The following is a 26,900-nucleotide window of genomic DNA, read 5'->3' as shown; positions in this document are numbered from 1 at the left end:
AGCTCCCTGACAATTGACAAATATTAATATAACAATGGTTTTCATTCTTCAACATGGTTTAGCATACAACAATCATAACAAAACTTATCCAATCTATCATATTTGAAATTTACGTACCTTATTAGCTTATCCTCCTTGTTTTAACAAGAGTTTCCATGTCTAAAGAGACTTACGTACGTCTATCAACATCTGATTACGCATGTAAGATTTTCATGCATGTGGTAGAGTTATTTTTCGTATCATACTCTAGAAACTCTTCTATGAAATTTTCCAGATTCTTTTCAATTATTTTCGAAATACATGGTGTGCTGGTAAATTGTGGACTTGCACTAAGAATGAAATAGAAAAGAGAAAAACTTGTGATGATGTTTGTCCTTCATTGAGCATGCCAAGAATCATAAGTTGGTTATCAAACGAACATAGGCCGTTTTTTATAACCTATTAGAACGTGGTTATATACATGAATATTGAAACTAAAGTTTTGATAATTTGGATTTATTTTACTCTCTTCTTCGAGGCTCCGTCAAACATCACTTCTAAACTCAAACCCGTTTTCGAATTATTTTTTATGGAGGAAGGAAGTGGGGAGTCATTAAAGGTTCATTGAGTTAAGTGAGATCAAATGTGTTGTGACTTGTGATTGTGAGCATGGTGGGTTGGGTGTACAAAGTTTGTGTATGTTTAATATGGTTTTATTGAAAATATGGTGCTGGTGTTTTAAAACGGACATGGATAGAGAGAAAGTCTTACTTAAGCAGAGATACAAATAAAAAATATTTGGGCATACTCACGTGAATAGAGAAATATAAATAAGAAATATATTAGTAATATTATTCAATTATTTTCTCTTTTAATTTTTTTCATTTACATGCGCCTAAACATTTTTTATTTATATTTATGACCAAATAAATAATTCTCCGAGATAGGTTATGGTTTAAGGTCTTAAACTAGTAAGCACTAAGTTGGTGAATGTGGAGGTGTCTCGTGTATATAGGAGTTCAGCTTGGTAAAAAAAAAATGTTCAATTTCATTCCGAATAAAAAAAGATAACTATATGGTACTGGGCCATTCTTACCTAGTTACAATCCCAAATCAAAAATATTTGAACACACATACATAAATGAAAAGAATTAAGAATGCTACTCTTTACCCAAACAGTTCCGTTCATTCCCAAAGTAAAAGTCCAAAATGCCCTACGCAACTTAAGTTGCGCTACCCAACTTAAGTTGCGGTAGTGTATTATGAGCTTATGTTAAGTTGTGGTCATAATACACTAGCGCAACTTAACATGAGCTCAGAATACACTAGCGCAACTTAACATGCGCTAGTGTATTTCTGCTCAGAATACACTAGCGCAACTTAACTTGAGCTCAGAATACACTAGCGCAACTTAACATGCACTAGTGTATTTCTGTTTTTTCCTCATAATACACTAGCGCAACTTAAGTTGCGTAGGGGCATTTTGGACTTTTACTTTGGGAATGAGCAGAACTGTTTAGGTAAAGAGCAGCATTCAAGAATTAAAACAAAAATAAATCAGTCACATCATTTTTTATTTTTATCTTTAAATTTTTCTTATCTATGTGTGTTTATGTCATTTTTATTTGTGTTTGTGACTAACTTAGACTTTCTCTGTGATACTTTACTCCCTCCATCTCACAATAATTGTCTCTTTATCCATTTTTATTTTTCTCAAAATAATTGTCACTTTAGAATATCAATGCAGCATTTATTTTTTTTTCCATTATAATACCCTTATTTATTGAACTTCATCCAACTTAACTACTCCATTAACTACAATTAATAAGAGTGTTTTAGTAAATGATACTATTAAAATCAACACAATTAATCATTTCCTTAATAATCGTGCATCAACCTTAAACGACTATTATTTAGAGACGGAGGGAGTACAAAATTGTTAATAGGGTTATGTTAACCGGTGCCTTTAAGGCACTAGTTAAAGAAACTAAAAATAGTAAGTTTGCATTAAATTCAACAATTTTTTAACTTTTAAAAAGTCAAATCTATCACTTTTTCACCGTTTTCCAATACAACATTTCTAAGTTTGTCCTCTTAACCAAGAGCACTCTTTAACATTTTCCTTGTTATTATCATTCACTTGATGGTTTGAAAAAGGAAAATTAATACTTCCTCTGATCACATTTATAAGCAAAACACAATTTTTTAAATTCACTGAATAACTAATGTATTTGTTTTATAAATGTGTTTAGATACATTAATTATTACATGAACCTAAAAAGTTGTTTTAAATTCACTGAATAACTAATGTATTTGTTATATAAATGTGATTAGATACATTAATTATTTGATGAATCTAAAAAGTTGTTTTTTTACTTATAAATGTGATCGGAATGAGTAGAATTGAAAGAATAGAAAACATTACTCAACATTCACTTGATGGTACTTTACAATACTTATCGTTTATTTTTTCGTATCGACATACGGTGCTATATCGTATCGTATCAAATAACTGTGCGGTCTTTCATAACTATCGAACGAAGTGAGAACTACTCCCTCTGGTCACTATTATAAGCAAAACTTCACTTTTTAGATACGTTGAATAATTAATGTATCTAGTCTATAATATAGACTAGATACATTAATTATTCAATGTATCTAAAAAGTGATGTTTTGCTTATAATAGTGACTCGAGGGAGTACGTATGAATGAAATGTGGTGCGCGTGGGTTTTTGCTCTCCATATTTCAGGCCAGTCTGAGTGTCTTGCACGTGTACACTACGTATTGCATGAATCTACCACATGTCACTATCCTGTTTGTTTTCAGATTTAATTAGCTAGTATTTTATTGAGAAAAACAAAATTGTGATAAGACTATTTTATTAATTTTTTAACCAGTCTAGTTATCCGAGTCAATTTATCATATACAAGTAATTTCATTTTTGTTAGTTGTTACTATAGTATACAAGTAATTAAGTACATACATTAACATTGCCCTTTTTCCTAAAAAAATAATAATTTAACTTTGCACCTTTCTTTTATAAAATATGAGTAGTCCTATATTTTGTAAGGATATATTTTTGTTGTGAAAAAAATGAGTAATTGTATTTTATATCTTTTTAAATTGTATGAAGAAGAATTCAAAGTTCAAACAAATTTTTAGATTTTTTTAAAGAAAAACAAAATTTTATGTTAAAAGTTTTGTTGTGAATACTTCCCTATGTCCTTATATCTAACCACTCATTTGATTTTATTTTTGTCCCTAAATCTAAACCTTTTTTCAAATTACTAGATGCATTTATTATTTTTTTCCTAAACATACCCCTAATTAATACTACTAACTTGTTTTGAAATTTAAAAAGTCAAATTTAATACATATACAAACAAATGACAATATGGTAATATTAACACACAAAACAGACATAATAATTACATTGTCAACTTTCCTTAAGAAATGTGAAAAAAGCAAAGGAAGTTTACATTAAGGGACGGAGGGAGTATTTTAGATTAAAAGTTTGGTCACGTGATAATGACGAGGAACCTAGGTGGGTCCCAAGAAGCTTACGTGTTGGATTCGGGTGTAGTACCACAGATACGCTGCTCTGCGCCTGCTTCTTGTTTTAGCAACAACAGAAAACAACAAAGAAACAAGGCTACCTTTTATTTTTCCTCAATTTATCCAAGAGAAATGATATTTTGACAACCATTTTTTGATAATTTTTGGACAACTTTCTCTCTCATACTCACATGATGTTGTTATCCTCTCTCTTCTTTTTTCTCTCTCCATTGTTTTTGACCAATAAGAAGTGAAAAAAACAAAGTTGTCATCAAATGGATGTCAAAATATCATTACTCTTTATCAAAACAACATCTAGTCTAACTCTTTTCATTAAAAAAAAAGGAATGACCCAGATTCCGAACAAATTTTGTGAAAAGGTTGTGCTTCTTTGCTGCAATTATCTTTCCTCAAATGTTTATTCCGAATAAATAAACACAAGTTTACGTAGTTTTGTAAAAAGAAAAGTGCATGTCTTAAAGGAAAAATACTTAAGTGACTTTTTGGTTAGGTGATTTGACTTTAATATATTTTAGATGAAAGAGAATGATAGATAAATAATTAAAATAAATTATTTTAATGAAAAAAATCATTTGTTAGAAGAGATAGAGACAAAATCACTAAACTCAAAGTCACTAAAGTTTAACCCATCTTAAAGTAAAGATGAGAAAGATAGGTTAAGTTAAGAGAGTCTACTTAACCCAACTTTTAATGGGTCGGTTGAAGAGATGGGATGGGCTGTTGAATTTTGGAAAGGATTTGTGGTTTCATATTATATATGTTGTCTTAGAGACTAAGATTTGAATCTCGATCATAATGCATTGTATTAGTCTTGCTTACACCGTTGGGTCATTCTAAACAATTGCTAAATACTGGCACACCACAATCCACATAATATAACTTTATGTTATACTCCCTTTGTTCGAAATTAAGCGAATTATTTGCTTATTTCACGTATATTAAGAAAAATGTATAAATAAAAAAGAAGGCAAAATTTAATTTGGACCACCACTTCTTTGGGTCCAACTTGGACCAGTTGAATGTAAATCATTGATTTAATATAAATAAAGTTCAATAGTGTAGATTAAATATAGGGAACCTACGATACAAGGTGCTTCCTCTCTCGTGCCTACATGTACTTGGCTGCACTGAATTTTTTCTTTGTAACTACTTTTTTGGTAGAATGTTGTTGGTGAACTTTTTGGCAGGAGTATTATGTCCTATCTATTGTTGTTCGAAGTGTTCTATTTTTGAAGATTATAATTTTTTTTGAGAGGAAGAACATTTTTTTTTTGTTACAGATTTATTAGAACGGTTACTAAGATATATAGTTACAAAGTTTTTTATATATTAGAACGCTTACTAAGATATATAGTTACTAATTTTGTCAAAAAAAAAGATATATAGTTACTAAGTTTTTTTTTATATTTTTGATATAATTATTTAATTGTTTTCTTTGTGCATTAAATAATTACGTGTAATATAACTTTAAGGTGGATTGAAATTGCATCGAGTCTAATTCGTCTGAGCTTGATTAGTTAAGAAATAGTTCAGCTTGAAACTCGACTCAAATTTAATACGAACATTTTTTTAGCTTGAATTCGTTTCAAGTTCACGAACAAACCAGTTCAACTCGTTTGTTTGAATCATATAATTTAAAAGCCGTTTTTTTTTCAAAAAGAATGTTGATTGGTATTTGTTGGATTCATGTGCTATAAAAAATGTCATTTATCAAATAATGTTGTAGTCATTTATCAAATTTATTAAGTAATATTAATTTAACAATGTAATATAATATTAAAATTTGTTGATAGATTAACAAATTAAAAAAATATAACATTTAATTTAACTTAGAGAGTTTGTTTTCAACGGTAAATTAGAGTGACTTTGTGAGAAACAACAGTCAGTAATGGTTTTATTTAAAACACAACTACAACAGTCAATAATAAACTGAAGGTTTTCTTACAATGCTTTTCTCATGTAGTGTGTATGGTAGCCTTAACTGGATAAAAACCTACTATAGTGGGTCATTCAAGTGGTCCAAGTTGGACCCAAAGTTTAAGGGGTGTAAACTAAATGGACCCAAAAAAGAGAGAAAATGATTTTAAGTGTTCTTGTCAAGTATTGGTGTATTCACCATTAACATAAATGCAAAGTGGATTATATTGAATTGGGAGTGATGAAAGTAATATTAATTAGAGTTATAATTGAAATAAGGTAATTAATATTGTATTGAAAAGTGAAATGAGTCAATTATTTTAGAACAATATTTTTTTTACAAAAGCATCACCTATTATGGAACGGAGGGAATAATATTGTGCATATATATATATATATATATATATATATTATATGAGTTTTGCTAGAAGACACCTTTTATGAAGGTGTCTTTTAACAAGTTATTCTTTTTTTTTGAACAAGGTTTTAACAAGTTATTCTATGAACATTTGATAAAAGACACCAACTAATTTTTATGAAGGTGTCTTGCAGCAAAGTTATAACTAAAAAGTGGAAATCACACCTTGAGGTGTGAATTGCTAAAAGACACCTTCGTGGGTAGCTTCTAGCAAAACCCTATATATATATATATATATATATATATATATATATATATATATATATATATATATATATATATTATTTTAACAACAAATTTACCCGTGTGAAACAATATATTTTCCACATTATTTTGCAAAATGTTTTAAAATTTATAAAACTCATTGACACTACAAAATAAACAATTTCGATTTTAAAAAAAAATATGAGTAATAAATAATTTTGTGATATATGTTAGATAAAATCAATAAATGTATGATATATATATATATATATATATATATATATATATATATATATATATATATATATATATATATATATATATATGAAAAAACTTACACTTGTAAGAAAACATATTTAATTTGATAAAAATATTAAATTAACATTCATGTTTTTTTGATTTTAATAATTATTTTATTTTTAAATATTCCAATTTTACATGACAACAGACACAAATAGTCATACCTCGTGACACATGCACTGTCATTTGAGTTCAAATCTAAAACTCCACGATTAATAGACTATATATAAATTTTCTCATGAAATATGATGAGTTTGACGATTCTCTTTGCAAGAGGGTGCATTTTTTATTTATAAAATACAGATGAAGAGATATATTTTTTATTTTTTATTTTTTAAAGAAATGAAGAGATATTATTTCTGTTCATCAATAAGTCACCAATATTGAGTTTTTTTTAGAGCACTAATATTGAGTTGTTAACGATGAAAATGACAAAGATGGAAACTTCCTTCAACACGGAATTGATATTGCTATTAAAATACGTTTTGCATCTGTTTTTTTTGTATTATTTGTAGTTTTCTTTTAGGAAGGAAACTTCTGTAGAAAACGGCATTGCCACACGTCTTCCATCAAAACTTACTTATACAGAAAGTAAATTTACAAGGGTTGAAGTAGAGTTACGTTTGTCTTACAGAAGAAAATAAGTTTTAGTTAATAATTTAGTACTACATATAAGTGAATTTAATAATAATTCCGTGGTTATTTAGTTAATGGGAGTAGTGATGAGGGATTTTGCTTCACAAGTGAATTGATTGATATGGAGACAAAACATTTGAGAGGGCCGGCATCATTGAAATTGAAAGACAAAGATATCATATCACACAAATATAGTAGGACATAACATAAGTGATAGTAGTTAGGTTGAAAGTTTCATCCCCAAAGGTGTGTGTTTGTCAAGAACAAATTTGGAGTTTATACAAATATACATGGTGTTTGAACTTATAACTTAAATTTTCTCTTGCCAATTTTATCCTTAATATTTTAGTTGATTTTTTTAATATTAATTATCATTTTTTTTGTTGTTTCATATTTTATCGGTAAGTTCAACAACTAACTTTATCAATCACTACAAATTCAATTCGTCAACTTATTCAGTCTACTATAACATTCATTAAACTTACCCAAACATAGCCTAACTAGAGACTTCAATTTAATTAAAATCCAATTATCTCAAGAGATTATTTTGAGGCAGTTATCATTCTCAAGAGATTAATCACTAGATATTTTTATTTCTTATTTAGGAAGTAATCACTAGAAGTTGAATTCAGAGATATATAACATAACATTACTCAAAAGAAAAAAAGATATATAGCATGACATAGTCCTATAAATTATGTTGTGAGCATAACACAACAAGAAACGGCGCGTGGAATCAAAGAAAATCCTATATATTAAGGAAAGAGGACAAATGTCCTAACCAAGCAAGCTGATTTCCTTGGACCAAACTCTCAACCGCCTGGACGGACAACCTTACCTTCTTTGTCTCATTTTCTTGTCAAACCTTCTTACTTTGCTTTCTTTCTCATTTCACCCTTTATGATCATGGCCAAATGATTCATTAGGATTGGTTTGGAAGTTGTTGAAAAAGAATACTAACAACATGGGTTCTTCTTCAAAAGTTGGAAATAGTAACTATGATTACTCTTTTAAGGTTTTGTTGATTGGTGATTCTGGTGTTGGCAAGAGTAGTCTTCTTCTCAGCTTTATCTCTAATGCTAACTCACTTGATGACCTTTCTCCCACTATTGGTTCTCTTCTCTTCTTTCCTTTTATTTTTTCTTTCTAGTTTCTACTACATATCATCATTTGTGTTAGAGAAGAATATGCTATTTTATTTCTTGATTCATTTTGATTTGGACACCTTGTCATATTTTATGATACTTCATGTCCATACGTAGAGTTGTTGGTCTAATGGTCTGTTTTCTATTTTTATTTTCAGTTGATATCTTGTTCTTAATGCTAATTACAAAAGTAGCACATTGATGTTATTATATGTTTTCAAGATTTTGTGAGGGAATTTTCCTTTCCAAAATCTTGAAAACATAAAATAACATGAAAAATAATTTGGCATTTTTGTAGTTATTTTAATAAAAAAATATCATATGATATGAAAGCATGAACCAACCGAGCACATGCTTAATACTAGTTTTTCTTTCATCATGAGTATCTTGTTTGAAACTTTGATAAATTTTTACATTACATACTGAAATGGTGATTTTTTTTTTTTTTTTTTTTGATAAGTTGATATCTAGGCTTTGGACCTTCTTCATTCATAGTTTTTAACTTCTCTATTATAATAGGGTAGTTTATCTGAATTCTGTGGTATTTGTCTTTGAAATTTTGGCATTTTAATTTTCTTATTATGTTTTTTGTTGCATACTGAGTTGTTGGTATTCTTAAATCATGCACAGGAGTAGATTTCAAAATCAAGCATTTTACAATTGGTGATAAAAGATTGAAGCTTACTATTTGGGACACAGGTTGGTGTTTTCCTAGTTATTAGATCACGTTTTCATTTATCTTTGTGAAGAAATTTCTCGAGTAATGCTATAAGGAATAAAATAAAACCAATGAAATTCTGTTTGGTTACTAAATATACCCGTCAAATGGTTCCTTCTCTTCTTTATATCGTCTGGATTGCTCAATGATGATTTAAGCGATTAAAGAGCCTGAATCATAATTACAAAACCATAAACAACCACAAAAATATAATGTGTTTTAGCTTTAGCTATATGTCATATGGTTGACTATGATGAAAAAAACTGAGACAGAATTCTGAGTTCTCTAGGGCAGGAATTCCGGCTAATTAGAATAGAATTCGGTGCAAGACAGAGAATGTATGTGTAGGGAGAAATAGAGTTTTAGAGAGGATATTGTATTTCTAAAAATGATGAATAAATTCATTCATTGGAACCTTGGTCACAATATAGGCATGAACCCTTGCACTAAGGAGAATATTCTAACAATTTACTACTACATTTCCTAACTCAGTGCATAAAACTACATGGATATGCTAAATGAAAATACTAGCAGTATATAAATACTATAAAAATATTGTCCCCTTTAAGCACATCCTTGTCATCATGGATGAAATGAGTGAACTTAGGATCATAATGAGACTCCGAGTGCCACGCCTAGGGGTGAATCCTTCCATCCGCCATGATTAAGCACCAGGTTGATGCTCTGATGCCAATTGAGATGGGAATTTGGATTTTAGGGAGAAATCCGAAAAATCCACTTCTCTAGATCAGGAATTCCAGCAAAGTAGAATGTAATTTGAGAGAATTAGAGAGAAAATTATATTTCCAAATATGATGGATAGTTCATTCATTAGACCCTTGTTAGTAATAGCGTGCCCTTACAATAAGGAGAATATTGTAAAAGTTTACCACTACACACTTTCCATCCCAGCACATAAAACTAAAAGGTTATGCTAAATGAAAATACTTGCACTATGTAAATACTGTAACAAAATCCCACTGAAATTTCAAACAGAGATTACAGAAGGCTTTGGCAATCTTAAATTACTAAGACTAATACATTCAAAGTCAAAACTATACTAATCTAGACTTTATGAAATAAATTACAACATGTAACATGAAAAATATGTAAGGCTGTAGAATACATATGCTTTTATAGCATTCGTTGTCACCGGATGATGAGTAGTATAACATGAAATTGGGAAACACTAAATCAGGTTGAGGTTTTCATTGGCTATGTTGGATTCGGCTACTAAAGCATCAACTATTCAATCAGATTTCTCTGTCCACTGGTTCATGGATGATTACTTCTTTTGTTGGTTCTGGGATTATGTTCTCATGTGCATTATTGCTCACCTTGACCCAATAGAATAGACCTCATGGTTGCGTCCTTAAAAGGATTTGGCACCAAAGACGTCAACATCAAGTAAATTTACCTCGAGTCTAATATATGTTCTACTTCTCAAGGTGTTCCTCTTGTGAGCACACAAACCCAAGCCTGTGAACAGAACTCAAAACCATCATATTTTAACTGATAGAAAGCACTTAAATAAATATGCATGTCTCTGTGATAGCACTAATTCATCAATGAGCAGTAGCGACAATATTTCTCCATCAGCTTAGTGCATGTTTGGATTGACAGTGAGGTGAGTTTGTCAGAACCACAGTTTGGTACCGTGATTTTGGCAAAAGCTACACTTTCGACATGGTTTTGTCAAACAACAGTCTGTTAACATGAAATCTTGTAGTGTTGGCCTGTTGCAGTTAGATTATAATATTTAGTTTTTTTTGGCAGCTGGACAAGAGAGGTTTGGAACAGTGATATGCTCTTATTACAGAGGCGCACATGGAATCGTTCTTGGTATGCTATTTATATTATAAAATGTAATTTATTTTTTATATATACATTTAGATTTATGATATGTAAATATTAGTAGTTAGTTTCATAATTGTGAAAATTATGTTTTGTCCGCTATTGCTATTCTTCCCCCACATTCAAGCCCTTGAAATCAAGCACGCACAAGTTCTTTTGTTATAGCAATGCTTGGATGTATTAATATCCCCTGGATAATTTTGCTACAAATATTACTGATACAATTTTTCAGTATTGCCTTAGTGCTGACATCTAATATTTTTTTTCTTCAATTTTCTAATTTAGTGTATGATGTAACAAGGCGAGAGACATTTACAAACCTGGTGGGAACATGGGCAAAAGAGGTTGGACTTTACTCCACTAATCAAGATTGCATCAAAATTCTTGTTGGCAATAAGGTGGATAAGGTAAATATTATGGTCTATGGTATGGTCTTGCATTCATTACTTACTCAGGAAAAGACAGAAAACCATACAGATTATGTTTTCTCCCCTCAAACTACTTGATAACTTATTTGGAATTAGAATAGATCTTCAATGTATCATTATTATCATTGAAGAGTTTCTCTGTTGTATTGTTTTTCACTTTACAGGAGAGTGAAAGAGCTGTAAGCAAAGAAGAGGGTATGGCTCTTGCACAGGAACATAGATGCTTGTTCCTAGAGTGTAGTGCAAAAACCAGAGAAAATGTCCAGCAATGCTTTAAAGATCTCTCATTAAAGGTATTAATTTATGATTTTTATACATCTGTAGTAGTCGAGTGTTGGTATTCAAATGTGAATGGTAGTTGTACTTCGACTATGAATGTATTCAACATTTGATACATAAGAGAGGCGATTCAAGAAACTGAGTTTGCATATAAATTTCTTCCTAAGTGACACCTTTGATCACCAATTTCGCATAGTTCTGTTTTGCACCACACCACTCTTGATTCCAAATTCATATATGCATGTTCTCTGTTTCATCTATGCTTCATCTTTCTTGTCCGCAATGACAATGCTCAGATGGTTAAAAAATAGAACTCGGTATGGAGTAAAGTGTTGATTTCTCAATCTTCTTATAACGTGAATGTTTCAAAAACGGATGCTTCAGCAAAGAAGTTAGAGTTCTCTGCATGAAGCATATTTTCATCACCCTCTTATGCCTTGGTTTTATTATATGATTGGGATTAAATATTTGTAGTTCCACAATAAGCTGATCTAAAAAACTTGGAAAAATAAAGGAAATAATGTGCTATTTTTAATGACCCTAATGTATGATCCAATCACCTTTTTCCACTAAAATTTTAACAGCTTTCAACCAGCTAAAATCTGCTGTTCTTCCATATAAATTGATTTACAGATATTAGAGGTGCCAAGTTTGCGCGAAAAAGGGTCGGTAGAAGTGAAGAGACAAAAGCAAAAGCGCTTTTACGAGACATCCCAAAGAGGTGGTTGCTGTTCTTAGTATGCTGCAACATGAACGCGCAAATGTCTTTAACAGAACAGATACCACGGTTACTAGCTGGTCTTTGTAATGATATAAAGTGTCACAGATCACATAGTTTGGATTTTGAATGCTTGAGATTGATATTGCTCTCACAATATCTCTTGGAGCCATATAATTTAGTATTTAGGTGATACGAAATCTCTTTCATATTTTGCACTTTTTCATAATTCTGTTATAAGTTTTGGAAACACGTACAATATTGTACATCATATGTAAATATGTCTCCAGTTTGAATGTGTTAGGATCGATTTGAGATTTGGTTTGGTTAGGATATGAGCAAATTTGTTATCTACCTTTTTTTTTTGTTTGAATTTTTTGTTTTTACACCACCCCTGTTGTACCTTTTTTTTACGGTAAATATGTCTCCTCCCTTACTTGACAAAAAAATAAATAAAATGTCTCCTCTTGTAAGTACTATAATCTTAATAAGAGAAGCTTTATTCATATCATAAATCATATGTCTGAAGATGTATAGGCACCGTAAATCAATGTGAAATGAAGTTAGTATATGTGGAATACATAAAAAAAGTAGAAGAGAGTGCTTTTAAAAGCAACAATCTTTACGGAGTTTATTTCTCTAATGTCACTGAAAGTGTCTACTTAGTAGGGTGCTAAATAGGAGAAGGACTTCACATTGTAGATGGTTTAAGTCGTGGAATAGGTCATGGTTTAGCTTAATGCGAGGGAAGAGTGTCAATTTTTTCGGTGAAGTTATTATATCGGTTACAATATTATTGTTGAACTCCACGATGAACTTGCTATCACGCATAAGACATCCAGAAACTGATGTTCCTATAACATGATACAAAGAGAGGAACAACATGTAAATGACATTTTAAGTATATTTATTTTTGGTCTTTAGGGTGATACAACGGTGGATGATGAAATCCTCATTCCTCAACGTTCATCGAAATTAGGGGTGTTCATGTTAAATCCAATCCAACACAAACCGAAGTAACCGAACCGTAAAATCAAAAATCGAACAAAACCAAAAACTGAAAACCGAAATAAAAAACCGTAATTTTAAATGGATTGGATTGATTTTTGGTTCCCTTAGTATAAATCGATCCAATCCAGTCCAAACCGAAATATTTATACTTGTATATATATTATTATATGAATTTTTTTTATAAATGTTTCCGTAATTTACGATTCTGTGACTATTTTCTAGACTTGTTCTTTAATAATGTTGAACTTTTTTTCCTAAAATTTGAGAAATATTATTAATTTACTGTAACTATTTTATTTAACCTTTATTTGCTTTATATTGCCTTTATTTTCTACTTATTCATCTTTTTCATAACCTTAAATTTTTATGAAATATCATAAAATAATATATTTTCTTTAAAAAAATGAAAAAAAATACAACAATGAAAACTGAAAACCAATACAATCCAAACTGAAAAAATTGGATCGGATTGGATTTGATTTTAAAACTAAACCAATTGGATGAACAAATAACAATACCGAAAAGATTGGATCGGATGATTTTTCCTTGCAAAACCGAACCAATCCAATCTGCAAACACCCCTGATCGAAACCTTGTTTGCTAGATTCGTAACTAGAAAGTGCTCATGATATTGGGTCTCTTGAAAAGCCTTTAAAATAATGATGGTGATAAATGAATCATTTAGATAATCATAACACTCCTTATTCTTATAGTAGTTTTTTTCCTTTCGTTTTTGTCTTTTTGCCTTTTTTTTTTTTTTTTTTTAAGGTTAGATCTATGTCCTTCCATGTTTTTGTTTATTTTAATTGTACTTTTAGCTTATAGAAAAAATCACAAATAAAACCTTAAAATTAATGTAATTAAATCCTATACAAGTATATATATTTTTATTTCTACAAAGGACTTCTTGTAAAATTAGAACCATATTGTCATTACCTTTTAACTAAGATACTAATGTTGCAATAAATTCTTACTCTTATTACTTTGAAGTACCAAATTCAAGGAGGATATCTTTATAGAAGAATCACAAAGACAAGGTTTATAACACATATAATTGAAATCCATAAATTTTATTTAGATGATCTAACGGTAGATGCATCAACAATGCTCTCAGAGCAGAAATCAAAATTGCAATTTAAATAAATCAAAACAACAACAAACAGATTAAAATAACATTTCATCCATCAAGTGTATCAATCTTCTCATTAACCTCCTTCAACTTCTTCTCAGCACGCTTACCAAGATCCTTCACTTCTTCAGTAGTCAGTTCATCAAGCACATTGTTGTTTTTCAAGTTCCTGAGCAAAAAAAGATCCCACTCTTGCTCACGATTCTCATATTTCAACTTCCTTAGTTTGTCCCTTGCTTTGACAATCGTCTGCATGATAAACCTTTCATGGCTCACATTTCTAGTTTCATCTACCACAGCTAAACTTTGAAACCTCTCAATTATCTTATTGGCTCCTTCTGGATGTGGCCACACCTCTGTCTGAGAATCAAATGGACTGAAAATTATAGCACAAGCTGGAACATCACAAAGAATGGTGAGTTCACTTACCTTCTTTATGAGACCCTTCTTTCTTTTATTGTAGCTTGCCTTCCTTGCTGCGTCATCGGGAATAAAGGCGAGTTTCACCTTTCTTCTCGCCATTGGTTGCAACAAAATTTCAAAGAAAGTTAGGAGAAACGAGAAGAAAAAAGTGCGTTATTTCTCCAATGTCGTCCGGTATTTATAATACGCTATATCTTTTTTTTTTTTTTGAAATTACGACACGTCATTGTTTGGGTAATGTATATCACCTTATGTTCGAAATAGAAACATACGTAAAATATATTATTTCCAAATTTTAAAATGTTTAATTTGTATATTATATCAAAAAGAATTTAATTTACATGCATGTCACGGTGAAAAAATATATATACATTGTAATATGATATTTATAATCGTCATATCATTAAAAACGTTTGAATTTAATATAACTAAATATAAACACACATATAAGTTGCAATGTAATTTTTTATACCAAAAATATATCAAAATTTAATTTATTAAAAAATAATCAAAAGTAGCCTGTCATAAATCATTGCATAATTTTTTTTTATTTTTTTTAGTTAAATCATCGCAAAATTTCTATTATTATTATTATTCTGAAGAAATTTTTTATTGTCTAAGGCTTTGATACTGTCACATGATAAAATATTTGAAACATGTAATGTAACTTCTACTGTTTTCTTCAACACAAAAAAAAAAAAATGTAACTTCTACTGTTCTACATTGAGGCGTACAACTGTATTGTGGTTTTGTATGAGTTGTCATATTATTATTTAAGTTATGATATGCTTATGGTATTTTTTTTTTTTTAATACATTGAGTATCTCCAACACAACTGTAAAGACTAATTAATCGAGTCTAGAAGAATCATCTAAAATTGTATATAATTTATTTTGTTTCTATATTTCCTTTTTTGGTATAATAACCACATTTATGCGCTACCTTTTCAAATAATTTTTCCTTTTTAATATATATCAAATAATTTTTCATGAGTCAAACTATTATTCTCCTCAATATTTTAGATTTAAATTTTTATTTGCATTTTTTTCTAGAAGAAATTTTTATTTGCTATCATCATGATTAATCTCGTTAATTTTTATCTTATTTTTCAATAGCAGACACAAGTCTTTATCTTTTTTAGGTTTAATTACAGTTTGGTCATCATATTTTAAAATATACCACCTCAATATTTTTAAGTTAAAAAAAAATCTTATAAGAGACCAAAAGTAAATGATTTTAAATCGTGGAAACTAATTCCAAAAGTGAGTGAAATTTAGTGCGACAAAAATATGAAATTAAGCCTGATTTCTATTTTATGAAAAATATCAATATTTTATTTTCTTTTTCGGGAATATTCCTTAAATATATGTTTTAATTTTTTTGTTATATATATTTTATTTATATCCTTATGATTTTTCTTTTATATAGATATTTAATTAAATCTCACTGTTCGGTTATACCATAATGTTTTTCCCTATAATATCTACTCTTGTCTAATATAAAAAATTGGTATATGATTTTTTTTTTGACAGAAAGAGTTGGTATATAATTTGTTTCCATGTTTTTTTTGAATAAATTTTTTCCATGTTATTTTTATTTCTTTTCCAGTTTTCATTTAAAAATATTTATAATCTACTAGCGTACTTCAGCTGACACTGTCTGTTTTTTTTTTACTGCGTTAACGCATGAAATTTATAAGCAATATTATTTATGAAGTCTTGATTTTGATTAAAGTTTTATGTATAAACGTTTTTGACTTTTTTTTTTTTGAGGGAAGATGTTTTTGACTTTTAAATAGTAACAAAATATGTCTATCTTTTACCAACAATATGATAATAATTCTTGTCATTGAATATAAGCCCCTATACAAATTAGTAGATGCATTTTTTCCCTTAAACATACCCTTAACCAATACTAACTTGTATTGGAATATTCACACATAAAATAGACACATTAACTACACTTTTAATAGTCCTCGTGAGATTAACTGAATTACGGTTTATCATATATCAAGTATATAAAGAAAAAACTATGATGTCAATTAAGTGGCAACCAGAGTAGTTTTGATTTTTTCTCTCTCATTAATTACATGGGTTCCGTTAATAACGGATTTAGAATTTATACGCACGGCTAACGATTTTGTACAAATTCGTTATCATTCTTCTTAGTTTCTTATACAAAGTTTAACACTTCTCACATGAGTTAGAAATTTAGGATTTTTTTTTGTCAGTAGCATAGTGGCTAGAGCTCACACAATTTAATTGTGGAGAAGTGGAGTGTCCGGGGTTCGAACCCCGGCCCCTGCATATAAAATGCGATATCCCTACCAACTGAGTTAAGCTCACGGAGATAGAAATAGTACGCAACATTCAATCTAATTTGTTTTGCTTAAAAAATGATATATTATGGAGCACAAAGCTATTTTCTTTTCCGTTGGACAAAACAACAAGGTTTTAGTTGGAGAACGTTATATCTAGCAATATCTTACTCTTTTTTTCTTTTTCTTTCAACTTTATATTTTAATTTTCTAACAAATAAATAATATTTGTCAAATTTTCTAACTTTATATTGTATCCGTTTGTTTTGGCGTTCCATGGTGCTTCTTACATCTAGTTCCGCATAATATCATTAGCAGTTTCAAAAAAAAATATAACTTGTCAAAAAAAAGGAACTACTTTATGTGGTGATGCTTGCTTAACTTGTATGTAAACGTCAAAGAAAAAAAATTGCATGTAGTAATATTCAGTGGCGAAACTAACAATATTTTTATGAGGTGATCACATATAAAGAAAAATAGAATATTATTTTAAAATTAATAGTAAATTTAACAAATAAGCAAAAAAAAAAAAATCGTAATAACTACCACGTATATAAAATGTACTTCATAAATACACTTAAAGCAACAAGAATGACTTATAAATGGTTAATAAAGGGTTATAATTTACTAATTACTTATTTTTTTAATCATAAAAACAAAGCGTTAATAAAAAGTCTATTTTTACAACAATAAAGTGTTAATAAATTGTCGTTAAATCTCTTAGGGCCAATGGTGATAAAAAAAATCCTGGGAGGAAGTGATAGATTATCGTTTTTGTCATATTTTCATTGTCAATCAAGGAATATGTATGTATTTTTTGTTCACCTTCCGGTTCCTAAAAGACAAGATCAGATAATCCAGAGTTTAAAAAGTAAATAAAACCAGACAAAAAATTATTTTATCCAAAATCAAACTTGGGGTAGCCAAATATATATTATTAGGGATAGCTTAATATAAAAATATACCTACTTATTCAATAATTTTTTTCTCTTTGGGGTAGCCATAGCTACCCCTTTGTTATGTTAGGAATCACCCTTGGTAAAAATTTAGATGGAAAATGATATATACCTTGAATGACATTCTTGCAAATCCACCATGACCTTTATTCCACGCAACAATTTTTTCTTTGACTTCCACCTTTCACTTTGACTTTCCTGTGAATTTCTAATAATCTTCATTTTGTTGATTATTCAAAAAAAAAAAATCTTACATTTTGTTTATCTTTTCTGTTTAGACGGATATGGAGGTTTGAACATGGATTATATCTAATTTTCCTTCTTAAAGGGAAACACTTATACTCTAATCCATCAAAGACATTAATTTTATTTTTTTAAAATTCAGTATCCGACTAATTTGAGGAGTCTAATCACCACTATTCAATTGTATAACCCCATTTAAACTTAGCCCACCGAATATCAAACACATTAATTGAAAATACATCGTCATTCTTATTATGCCATGAATAAATTATCATATATTTTAAATTCTATTTGCAAATATATTATTTAAGAATGGACTAAACGAATGAATTTCAATTTTATGCCAAAAGTTAAAATAGAGGCAAAAAGGGGTGTCACAGCATATGATCAATGAAAGTATGTCTTTTGTAACATGAAGCCTAAGTTTAGTAATTTTCAATGAAAGAAAAACAAAAAAGTCAACATTAGTCCAAATTAGAGGTCTAGTATTGTAGTTTGGCCGGCTACACTCTATGAATTTAACCGAACTTCTTGTACTTATCTACCTTGCACTTAGCAATTGATAAATCCAAAGCTATTTAAATAATTTAACATCTAGCCCTTAAAATGTACCAACAAATAAGAGGTAATGGTTGTCACAATTTCAAGAGGCAGAAGTTAAGGTCTTGTCATATTGGCTTCTACTGGTCCTCAAATGAATTTTATTACACGTTCAATTGTGCTTCTAGTATTCTTTGCTACAATAGCTACTAGTGCTGATATATTCCTTGAGTGGCACGTTTCCTTGGACTTCAATGATGATCTAGTGTCTGAAAATAAACTGGTAGAGATTATTGCCTTTAATCTATTAATCTTTTAATTTTTATGATTCATTTCATTCTAATTGTTGGTTAATCTTGTTGCTGATGTGATTTGAAGGTTATAGCAATCAATGGCATGTTTCCTGGACCTCTTATTAATGCAACAACAAATGATATTATTCATGTCAATGTTTTCAATGGTTTGCTTGAACCTGTGCTATTTACATGGTACATGGTGCTTTATGTTTTCAATGTTTTTGCTTTAGATTTAGAAATGGTGCTTGAACTAAACATGCAGAATTATGGTTATGTTGTGTATAGGAATGGCATACAACAAAGGCAAAATTCTTGGCAAGATGGAGTGTCTGGTACAAATTGCCCTATTCAACCTCAAACAAATTGGACTTATGTTTTTGAAACTAAAGACCAGATTGGTACATTCTTCTATTTCCCTTCCATCAATTTCCTTAAAGCCGGTGGAGGGTTTGGTCCGATTCGAGTTAATAATCGCGCAGTGATAAGTGTTCCTTTTCCAAAGCCTGAAGCTGAGTTTGATCTTTTAATTGGTGACTGGTACAATAGGAGCTACATGGTAGTTTAATGCTTTCTTATCATATAAGTTATTTGTTTATATTATTATTTGTTTTGGATTTGCTAATTCTGTTTTTTATATGATTTCAACTAGGATGTTAGGGACAGGTTGGACACTATTGTTTCCCCAAGTTGGATGTTAATAAATGGAAAAGTGCCATATATGAACAATTTTTCAAAAACATATGAGACATTCAATGTTACACAAGGTAAGAAGAAGTGAATAAAAGTGTTCCTTCAATTTTTTATGATAATTTCTTTTCATCGAATATCCGATTAATGTAACTAACTCCTTTTATGATAATGTGTCAAAAGGCAACACATATTTGCTTAGGATATCAAATGTAGGGACAGCATGGAGCTTCAATTTCAGGATTCAAAATCATAAACTGCTTTTGGTTGAAACTGAAGGATCTTATGTGAATCAGATAGATTTGGATTCTCTTGATGTTCATGTAGGTCAATCCTATTCAGTTCTTGTCACAGCAAATCAAAATGCTGCTGATTATTACATAGTGGCTTCTCCTAAAATGAGTAATGCCACTCTTAACAACAGTCTTGTTGGCATTGCTGTGCTTCATTATGATAATTCCACAACACAGGCTAATGGACCTCTTCCAATTGGTCCAGATCCATTTGATTTGGAATTCTCCATCAACCAAGCTAAATCCATTAGGTAAATTGCATGTCACATAATTGTGCTAAGAGCCTATTTTGAATGACTTGTTTGAATTTATATACTGACCCAAGAACTTGTTAGACCGTATCGAAGGATTTATGGAAACAACTTATAACATGTGCATAAGTTGCTTTATTTTATCTTTTTGTTATAAAAGTAACTTATACAAAAGGACTAATATGATTAAACAATTATGCTATAAGCGCTTAATTAAGTTGTTTATACAAACGGGCCTAGTATACTAAAAAAGAAGAGGTTCTCCCGTATCCTATTTCTGTTTGTTTGTCTACTGTCATCATATTAAGATGTTAGCACTAGCAATGTCTCTCCACAGTTATGAACAATTAATCAAATCATATAGGAAATTACAAATATTCACATCATGGCTCTATTTCAATTGAAGGTGGAATCTAACAGCAGGAGCTGCAAGGCCTAATCCTCAAGGAACATTCAATGTAACAAATGTAACAATATCTCAAACATTTATTCTAGAAGCATCAACTGCGACGATTGATCAAATATCTTTCCACACGGTCAACAATGTGTCATACTCGACACCAAAAACACCACTGAAGTTAGCTGATCACTTTTCCAATGGATCTGGTGTATATGAACTTGATGCATATTCCAAGAACACTTCAAATGTTAACGCGGTTCGCGATGTTTTTGTAGCAAGTGCATTGCATAAAGAGTGGGCAGAGATAGTGGTAAAGAACACTTTAACGACCATTGATTCTTGGCATTTGGATGGATATAGCTTCTTTGTTGTTGGATATGGAGAAGGAGAATGGAAAGAAGAGTCAAGGTCAAGTTATAACCTATTTGACCCCGTCGTTCGCTCAACTGTGCAAGTGTTCCCTGGAGGATGGAGTGCAGTTTATGTGTATCCTGACAATCCAGGAATGTGGAACTTGAGATCACAGAATTTGAAAAGTTGGTATTTAGGTGAAGAGCTTTATGTGAGAGTTTTTGATCCTAATCCTAACCCTGCCAAAGAGAAACCCCCTCCGCAGAATCTACTTTTATGTGGTTAGTTACTTATTAATTATTATATACTTCATGTGAAAAATTTATCTTATTGATGCTACTAGGGTTATGTTATTGATGTCATTGAATTGTTTACATGATTAAAGGCAAGTATCAACCTTCAGCTCCACCTCCTACTCCTCCTCTTCCTCCATCACTGTCACCGCCACCCCCACCGCCGCCAAACGTTCCATCATCGAAGGCATACAATCCACATACAACAAGGTAACATTATTAAGTTGTTTTGAGTTGTGACATAATTTATGTGAAATAATGCTTATAAGCTAATATGAGTTATTCATTTTGTGTTTTTCTTTGTAAATATTAACAATAGGTCTCTACTTGCTATGATCATCACTGCCATGTGTTTCATCTACATTGGTTTTCATTGAAAAGGTGCACCATTTGTTAAGGAGATTGGATATATGTAGATTGTGACAAAGACATTAAGTTGTAATATCAAGAATGAAAGCAATAATTCCCCATATTCTTTTTCTTCACAACAGATTATTTATGCCAAGTATGAAAGCTATATATAGGAAATAACATTGGTTACTTACTAGCAGTAGTTACTATGATACGTTGTCGGTTTAATTTTTATTGGATACAAGTTAAAGTTTGCATTTTGCAAATGTCAATTTTCAGCCACATTTGATGCATGTCGCTTTAACCATAGAAAGGTTGAAAATGATGCATGTTTTAGTGTCAACATCATGCAATTGCAAGGTCGTCTTGATTGCAATATGATTACTAGCACACACTTTTTACAACTTAATTTCATGCTTTTATTAATTTTTGGCAGTTACTTTTCTCATCCTATGAATTTATTGTGTATCATGTTTGGATTCTAAAATTCTAAATATTTTAAGTGTTTTGTAGGGTTTTATAGGATTTTGTGCCGTTCGGATTCTACTATAATCGTAATTGTATAGGGTGTGCATGAAACTCAATAAGATGGAAAGAAATGTGCCTTAATTTTTAATCACAAATGAGGCCTTAAACAAGTTTTAATATGATGCATTTTTTGTTTGTATATGAGGTCTTTTTGTTTATAAAATCTGATAAAAAATAATTTTATTGTTAAGCTTAAAGCAAGAGCTTTAGTAGCCTTACCTTTGGATCACTTTCTTGTATAGCCCTCCCAATTTGTACGATTACATAATTAAATTGTCATGTTTCCATTTTGTTTGGTAGATTCTATGTGTCCACTCTTTCTAGTGACATATCAACTAATAAGCTTCTCTCAAAAACAAAACAAAAATCAGCTTATAAGCTATTGCAGTTGTTGCTCCCCTGCTCCATCTATTTGGTCTCATTAACGCAACTGCAGCTATATTTAGCAAATACTTCCAATGAAATCATAATTACACTCCAAATCTTATTTACTACCATTTTGATAATTTTCCCGTCAAGTTTTCCAGGATTCACAAGTTCATTTTTTAGCAAAAGGATTCACAAGGTTAATTGTGCTGAAAATATGTTATTGATAGTTTGTTACTAACACAATCTTCAAATTAAATATGATCACAAACAATGTGCTTATCACAAATTAAATATCATCACAAACAAATACACAAAGTGAAGAAATATTTATAATTGTCAATTGATCTCTCCCTTTTTATTGGCATGACGGTCTCTCCTAATTGTTTTAGCGTGGTGAATGGCGAAGCTACTGTATGGATTTGGAGGTTTTACCTCTACAATTGATTGGTAATCAAGGCCTCTTGATGTATTAAAAAAAAGTTTGTGCTAACAAGTGTCATTAGTGCAGACACTTGTTAAGTATTTAAAAATAAAAATAATTTACTTTTAATTTTTTAATGTGTTGAAGGGAAATGCTAACAACACACATTCTAACACACACTTTTCAACCCACTCTCATCTTTGACTGTTTAAAATTCACGTGGTATCCGCAAATTTATATAAGACGCATATGATTTGATGAAACCCATGTGAATTTTAACTAATCAATAAAAATATATTAAAAAGTGTATGCATTCCTCGAATGCGTTATTCTTGAAACAAAACTTTTTTTTAAACTTTTTCCTTTAAAAAAACACCACACGATATGCCTGTGCATTCATTCTGCTAGTAGGTAATTTAATAATTTGTGCTTTTTTAAAAATCATTAAAATCGATTTTTGAGAATAGTACACATATATTTACGCTAAATTAATAATATTTCATGGACTTACAAATATATTTCGTTAAGAGAAGTTAACGGCGGGAACTAAACTGATAACAAAAGTGTACATTTAAAGACTACTCCCTCCGGTCTCAAATGTAAGAAACTTTTCACTTTTTAGATTCATTCAATAAATGATGTATGTGGTCTATATTATAGACCACATACATCATTCATTGAATGAATCTAAAAAGTGAAAAGTTTCTTACATTTGAGACCAGAGGGAGTATTTTGTATTTCATCTTGAGTTAAGTACCATTATGACAACGAGGTGTTAAGTCGTGAACCAATGATCCTTAACCTTATATTATTTTATAGGAGTATTATCTTTTGTTGATTTTTACTTTTATTTCCCCCTTTTTCCTTTTTCATTAAATGTTTTTATAATATTAATTTTTTATATTAAAGTTGACGACCCAACCTAAATGTTTTTTATTAAATGTTTTTATTATATGCTCTTCCCATTACTTAAACACACCCTCTGATTTATCGGATCCTAACTCTCAATTTCATAAATTTATTGGAATTACAATTTGATTATTGTTTTTGGAACGAACGTAACTTCTAATCGATTTATTTTAGAGGGTTGAGCAATTTGAGAGACCTATAAAACAATCACTTACGCTAAAAGAGTGTGATGCTTGTGCGTTTGACATTTTTTGGAGCTGTTGAGCCTGGTGGTTTGTTGATGATGGACAGCAAGTGTTGTCTCAACTACTTGTAAGTTGTTGACCGGGTGTCTTTGCTAAATTTTGCACAAGTTGTGCTTTGATTAGATCTATCAATATATCTTGCTTATTATTAACATTATTCAATCATTTAAATTTTCTCAAAATTTGAACTTTTTAAGAGATGCTTGTTCAAAGTATACACAAATAACATTTCTCTTTCAAAGAGTTAGCTACATAGTTTTTGAAATTTTTCAAAAGCTATAATATAATGTTTTTATCCCAAATTATAAGCTATTTTAACAATTTCATATATATTAAAATATGTAGTTAGTATGTATGAAAAAAGAAAAATTATAAGTTATTTTACTCCATTTATTGTATGAGAAAAATAAATTATAATTTAGGACGAATGAAGTAGTAATTAAAAATTATCATGGAGACAGGTGGCATGTTTGCTTATATGTTTTTCTCGAATAAAGATTATAGTTGATCTTCATCATAACAAAAATTAAGATTGACTAGACTACTAGACTAGCATGCTGAAGGGTGACCTATTAGTGTATATATTTAGTGTACCGTCTATATGCGGCACCATTTGTATCTTGTTTCGTCCATACCTTGCGTCTTGCGGGGATGACGTTTAATAATATTTGCCGATTCAAAAAAAAAAGTTTATATATTTAATTATTACTCCTTCCGTTCCTTTTTAAGTGTCTTTTTAGGGTGGATTTTTCGTTCCTATTTAACTGTCTTTTTGGTATTTTAAGGGTATGATTTGTCAATTATACCCTTTGTCAATTACTTTTATCTTTTTTAGTAAAACTAATTATTTCTATCTATTTGGAAAATTAAAGTTTTTTTTTTAAACAATGTTTGTTTGTTTTTTTTTTAAAAAAATTTGTTTCTTGTTATCTTCAAATTTAAACAAAATTTTGTTCCAAACAATGGTTTCAAGAAGAGTTAAAATTCTATAAATAAGATGAGTAACAATTGTTAAAAATTTCAAGTGTGACTCTAGCATTAGTTGAAGCCTTAACTTTGATTAAAGGAGTTGGAAGAAAGTTAATTTTTTCTTAACTTTTGATAAATGTGAAGTTGTAATAATTTTAATATTGACTTACAATAATTAAAAAGATGTGCACAATATTTAAAAAATTGAAAATTGTTTGTTATGAGTGAGGGAGAGTGCACAAAAAAATAGGAATTTGTTGGAGAAAAAGATAATAATTGTTTGTTACGGGAGAAACATAACATATTAAATTCATTGGAAAAATAAAGTGTGTGAAATAGGAATTTATTGGTGGATTAAAATGAGGGTATAATAGGAAGAAAATGTGCAAAAATACACATCGCTATTTTGGTGTTAATTTTCTAAAAAGACACTTAAAAAGGAACGGAGGGAGTATATTTTTAATTCAAGTTATAATTAGTTTAAATTAGATTTGTTATGATTGATTTAAAAAGTAGATTAAATTTGATTTAAAATTTAAATGGGATTTAGATCAAATTTCAATTTATGATTAGATTAAATTAATTAAATTATTTAATTAAAGGAAGGAAGATAAATTATAAAATAATATAAAATTGCAAAGAAAAAAAAATACACCAAAATTTGGTATATCATTCATATTTTTTTTTTTGAAACAATTGGTGAATATAGTTGAGAAAAAGACCGGTTAGTATTTGAAGTATCACGTTACATATACGTACACCTTGAAGAAACGGATAAAAGAGGCTGGTACCAAAGGGTGGGGTAGAGGCAAGGTATATTCAAGTATGGTGTATTTGCGTATACTCTGCGTATAACCTAAACTTCTGTGTACTATATAAAATAAATTTAATACTATAGGTATATAATATAATCTAAAAGCAAAGAGTGCTTCAACATAAAGCATTTTTCAACTGCAAGTATGGCAGTAGCTACACAAGCAAGCTCTCTATAATGACACTACAAAGTGGGTTTTTTTTTAATGAAATCAAAATTTGAAATATATATATATATATATATATATATATATATATATATATATATATATATATATATATATATATATATATGATACTGTGAACCAAGAAATATGCATGTATTTATTATTTTTAAATAAAACAAGAGGTTAAATTTGGTTTAGGAAGTCTCCGTGAGCATAGCTCAGTTGACAGGGATATGCATTGTTATATATAGAGGCTGAGTTTCAAACCCCGGACACTCCACTTATTCATCTTAAAAAAATGTGAATTCTAGCAAGTAGGTTGCTTTAAAAAAAATGATTTAGGAAAAAGAGTAGAAGAATTTTTTATTTTTTTTGTAAGTAAGATATCTAGCATTATCTATACTAGTATAGTATGATGTCACTGGAATAACAGTATTAGTTGCCTGTATTCGTTTAAAGGCACTGTTTCATGTCAAGTGTATTGTGTAGTATTCTTCATGTATCAAGTGGACCACATGACACCAATTAAATCTGTCACAGAAATTTATATACTTCAATTTTAAAAGAAAAAAGTCATTGATCTATTTTCTCAATGCTAGGAACTGATCCATTTACCTCCAATGAAAATAACTACTGAACCAAGTTCAATTGATCTTACTCCGTTTAATTCAATTAATTTTCCACCAAACAATTCTACTAAAAAATGATCCAATTTCACTCTTCTTTTCATGACCATTTAACAATAAATTGGCAAGGGAACCCCTA

The 26,900-nt window shown here is 29.8% G+C and overlaps 2 protein-coding genes and 1 pseudogene across 2 annotated transcripts; 2 read left to right on the top strand and 1 right to left on the bottom strand.

The window, feature by feature from the left end:
* Positions 1-7,814: 7,814 nt before the first annotated feature.
* LOC146957790 (ras-related protein RABC2a-like) lies at positions 7,815-12,503 on the top strand. Its single transcript, XM_085739057.1, has 6 exons — positions 7,815-8,143; positions 8,807-8,875; positions 10,671-10,736; positions 11,034-11,155; positions 11,341-11,469; positions 12,089-12,503. The coding sequence occupies exons 1-6, from the start codon at positions 7,996-7,998 to the stop codon at positions 12,191-12,193; spliced, it is 639 nt and encodes a 212-aa protein (XP_085595183.1). The 5' UTR covers positions 7,815-7,995; the 3' UTR covers positions 12,194-12,503.
* A 1,696-nt stretch (positions 12,504-14,199) lies between these two features.
* Positions 14,200-14,869, bottom strand: LOC146957789 (agamous-like MADS-box protein AGL80 pseudogene; annotated as a pseudogene).
* A 3,936-nt stretch (positions 14,870-18,805) lies between these two features.
* LOC146957788 (monocopper oxidase-like protein SKU5) lies at positions 18,806-22,140 on the top strand. Its single transcript, XM_085739045.1, has 8 exons — positions 18,806-19,075; positions 19,171-19,280; positions 19,374-19,644; positions 19,738-19,852; positions 19,959-20,319; positions 20,726-21,351; positions 21,456-21,573; positions 21,683-22,140. Exons 1-8 carry the CDS (start codon positions 18,947-18,949, stop codon positions 21,738-21,740), a joined length of 1,788 nt encoding a protein of 595 aa, XP_085595171.1. The 5' UTR covers positions 18,806-18,946; the 3' UTR covers positions 21,741-22,140.
* The last annotated feature ends 4,760 nt before the right edge of the window (positions 22,141-26,900 follow it).

Source organism: Medicago sativa, chromosome 1 (genome assembly GCF_051527215.1).
Source record: "Medicago sativa cultivar Bolivia chromosome 1, Bolivia_mono, whole genome shotgun sequence".
Classification (NCBI taxonomy): domain Eukaryota; kingdom Viridiplantae; phylum Streptophyta; class Magnoliopsida; order Fabales; family Fabaceae; genus Medicago; species Medicago sativa.
The sequence above is the reverse complement of the archived record's forward strand: the minus strand, read 5'-3'. Positions and strand labels throughout refer to the sequence as shown.

Coding starts and splice junctions, on each gene's coding strand:
- LOC146957790 (XM_085739057.1), top strand. CDS start 7,996: ATGGGTTCTTCTTCAAAAGTTGGAAATAGTAACTATGATTACTCTTTT. Junction 10,737..11,033: donor CGCACATGGAATCGTTCTTG/GTATGCTATTTA, acceptor TTTCTAATTTAG/TGTATGATGTAACAAGGCGA. Junction 11,156..11,340: donor TTGGCAATAAGGTGGATAAG/GTAAATATTATG, acceptor TTCACTTTACAG/GAGAGTGAAAGAGCTGTAAG.
- LOC146957788 (XM_085739045.1), top strand. CDS start 18,947: ATGAATTTTATTACACGTTCAATTGTGCTTCTAGTATTCTTTGCTACA. Junction 20,320..20,725: donor AACCAAGCTAAATCCATTAG/GTAAATTGCATG, acceptor TTTCAATTGAAG/GTGGAATCTAACAGCAGGAG. Junction 21,574..21,682: donor TACAATCCACATACAACAAG/GTAACATTATTA, acceptor TATTAACAATAG/GTCTCTACTTGCTATGATCA.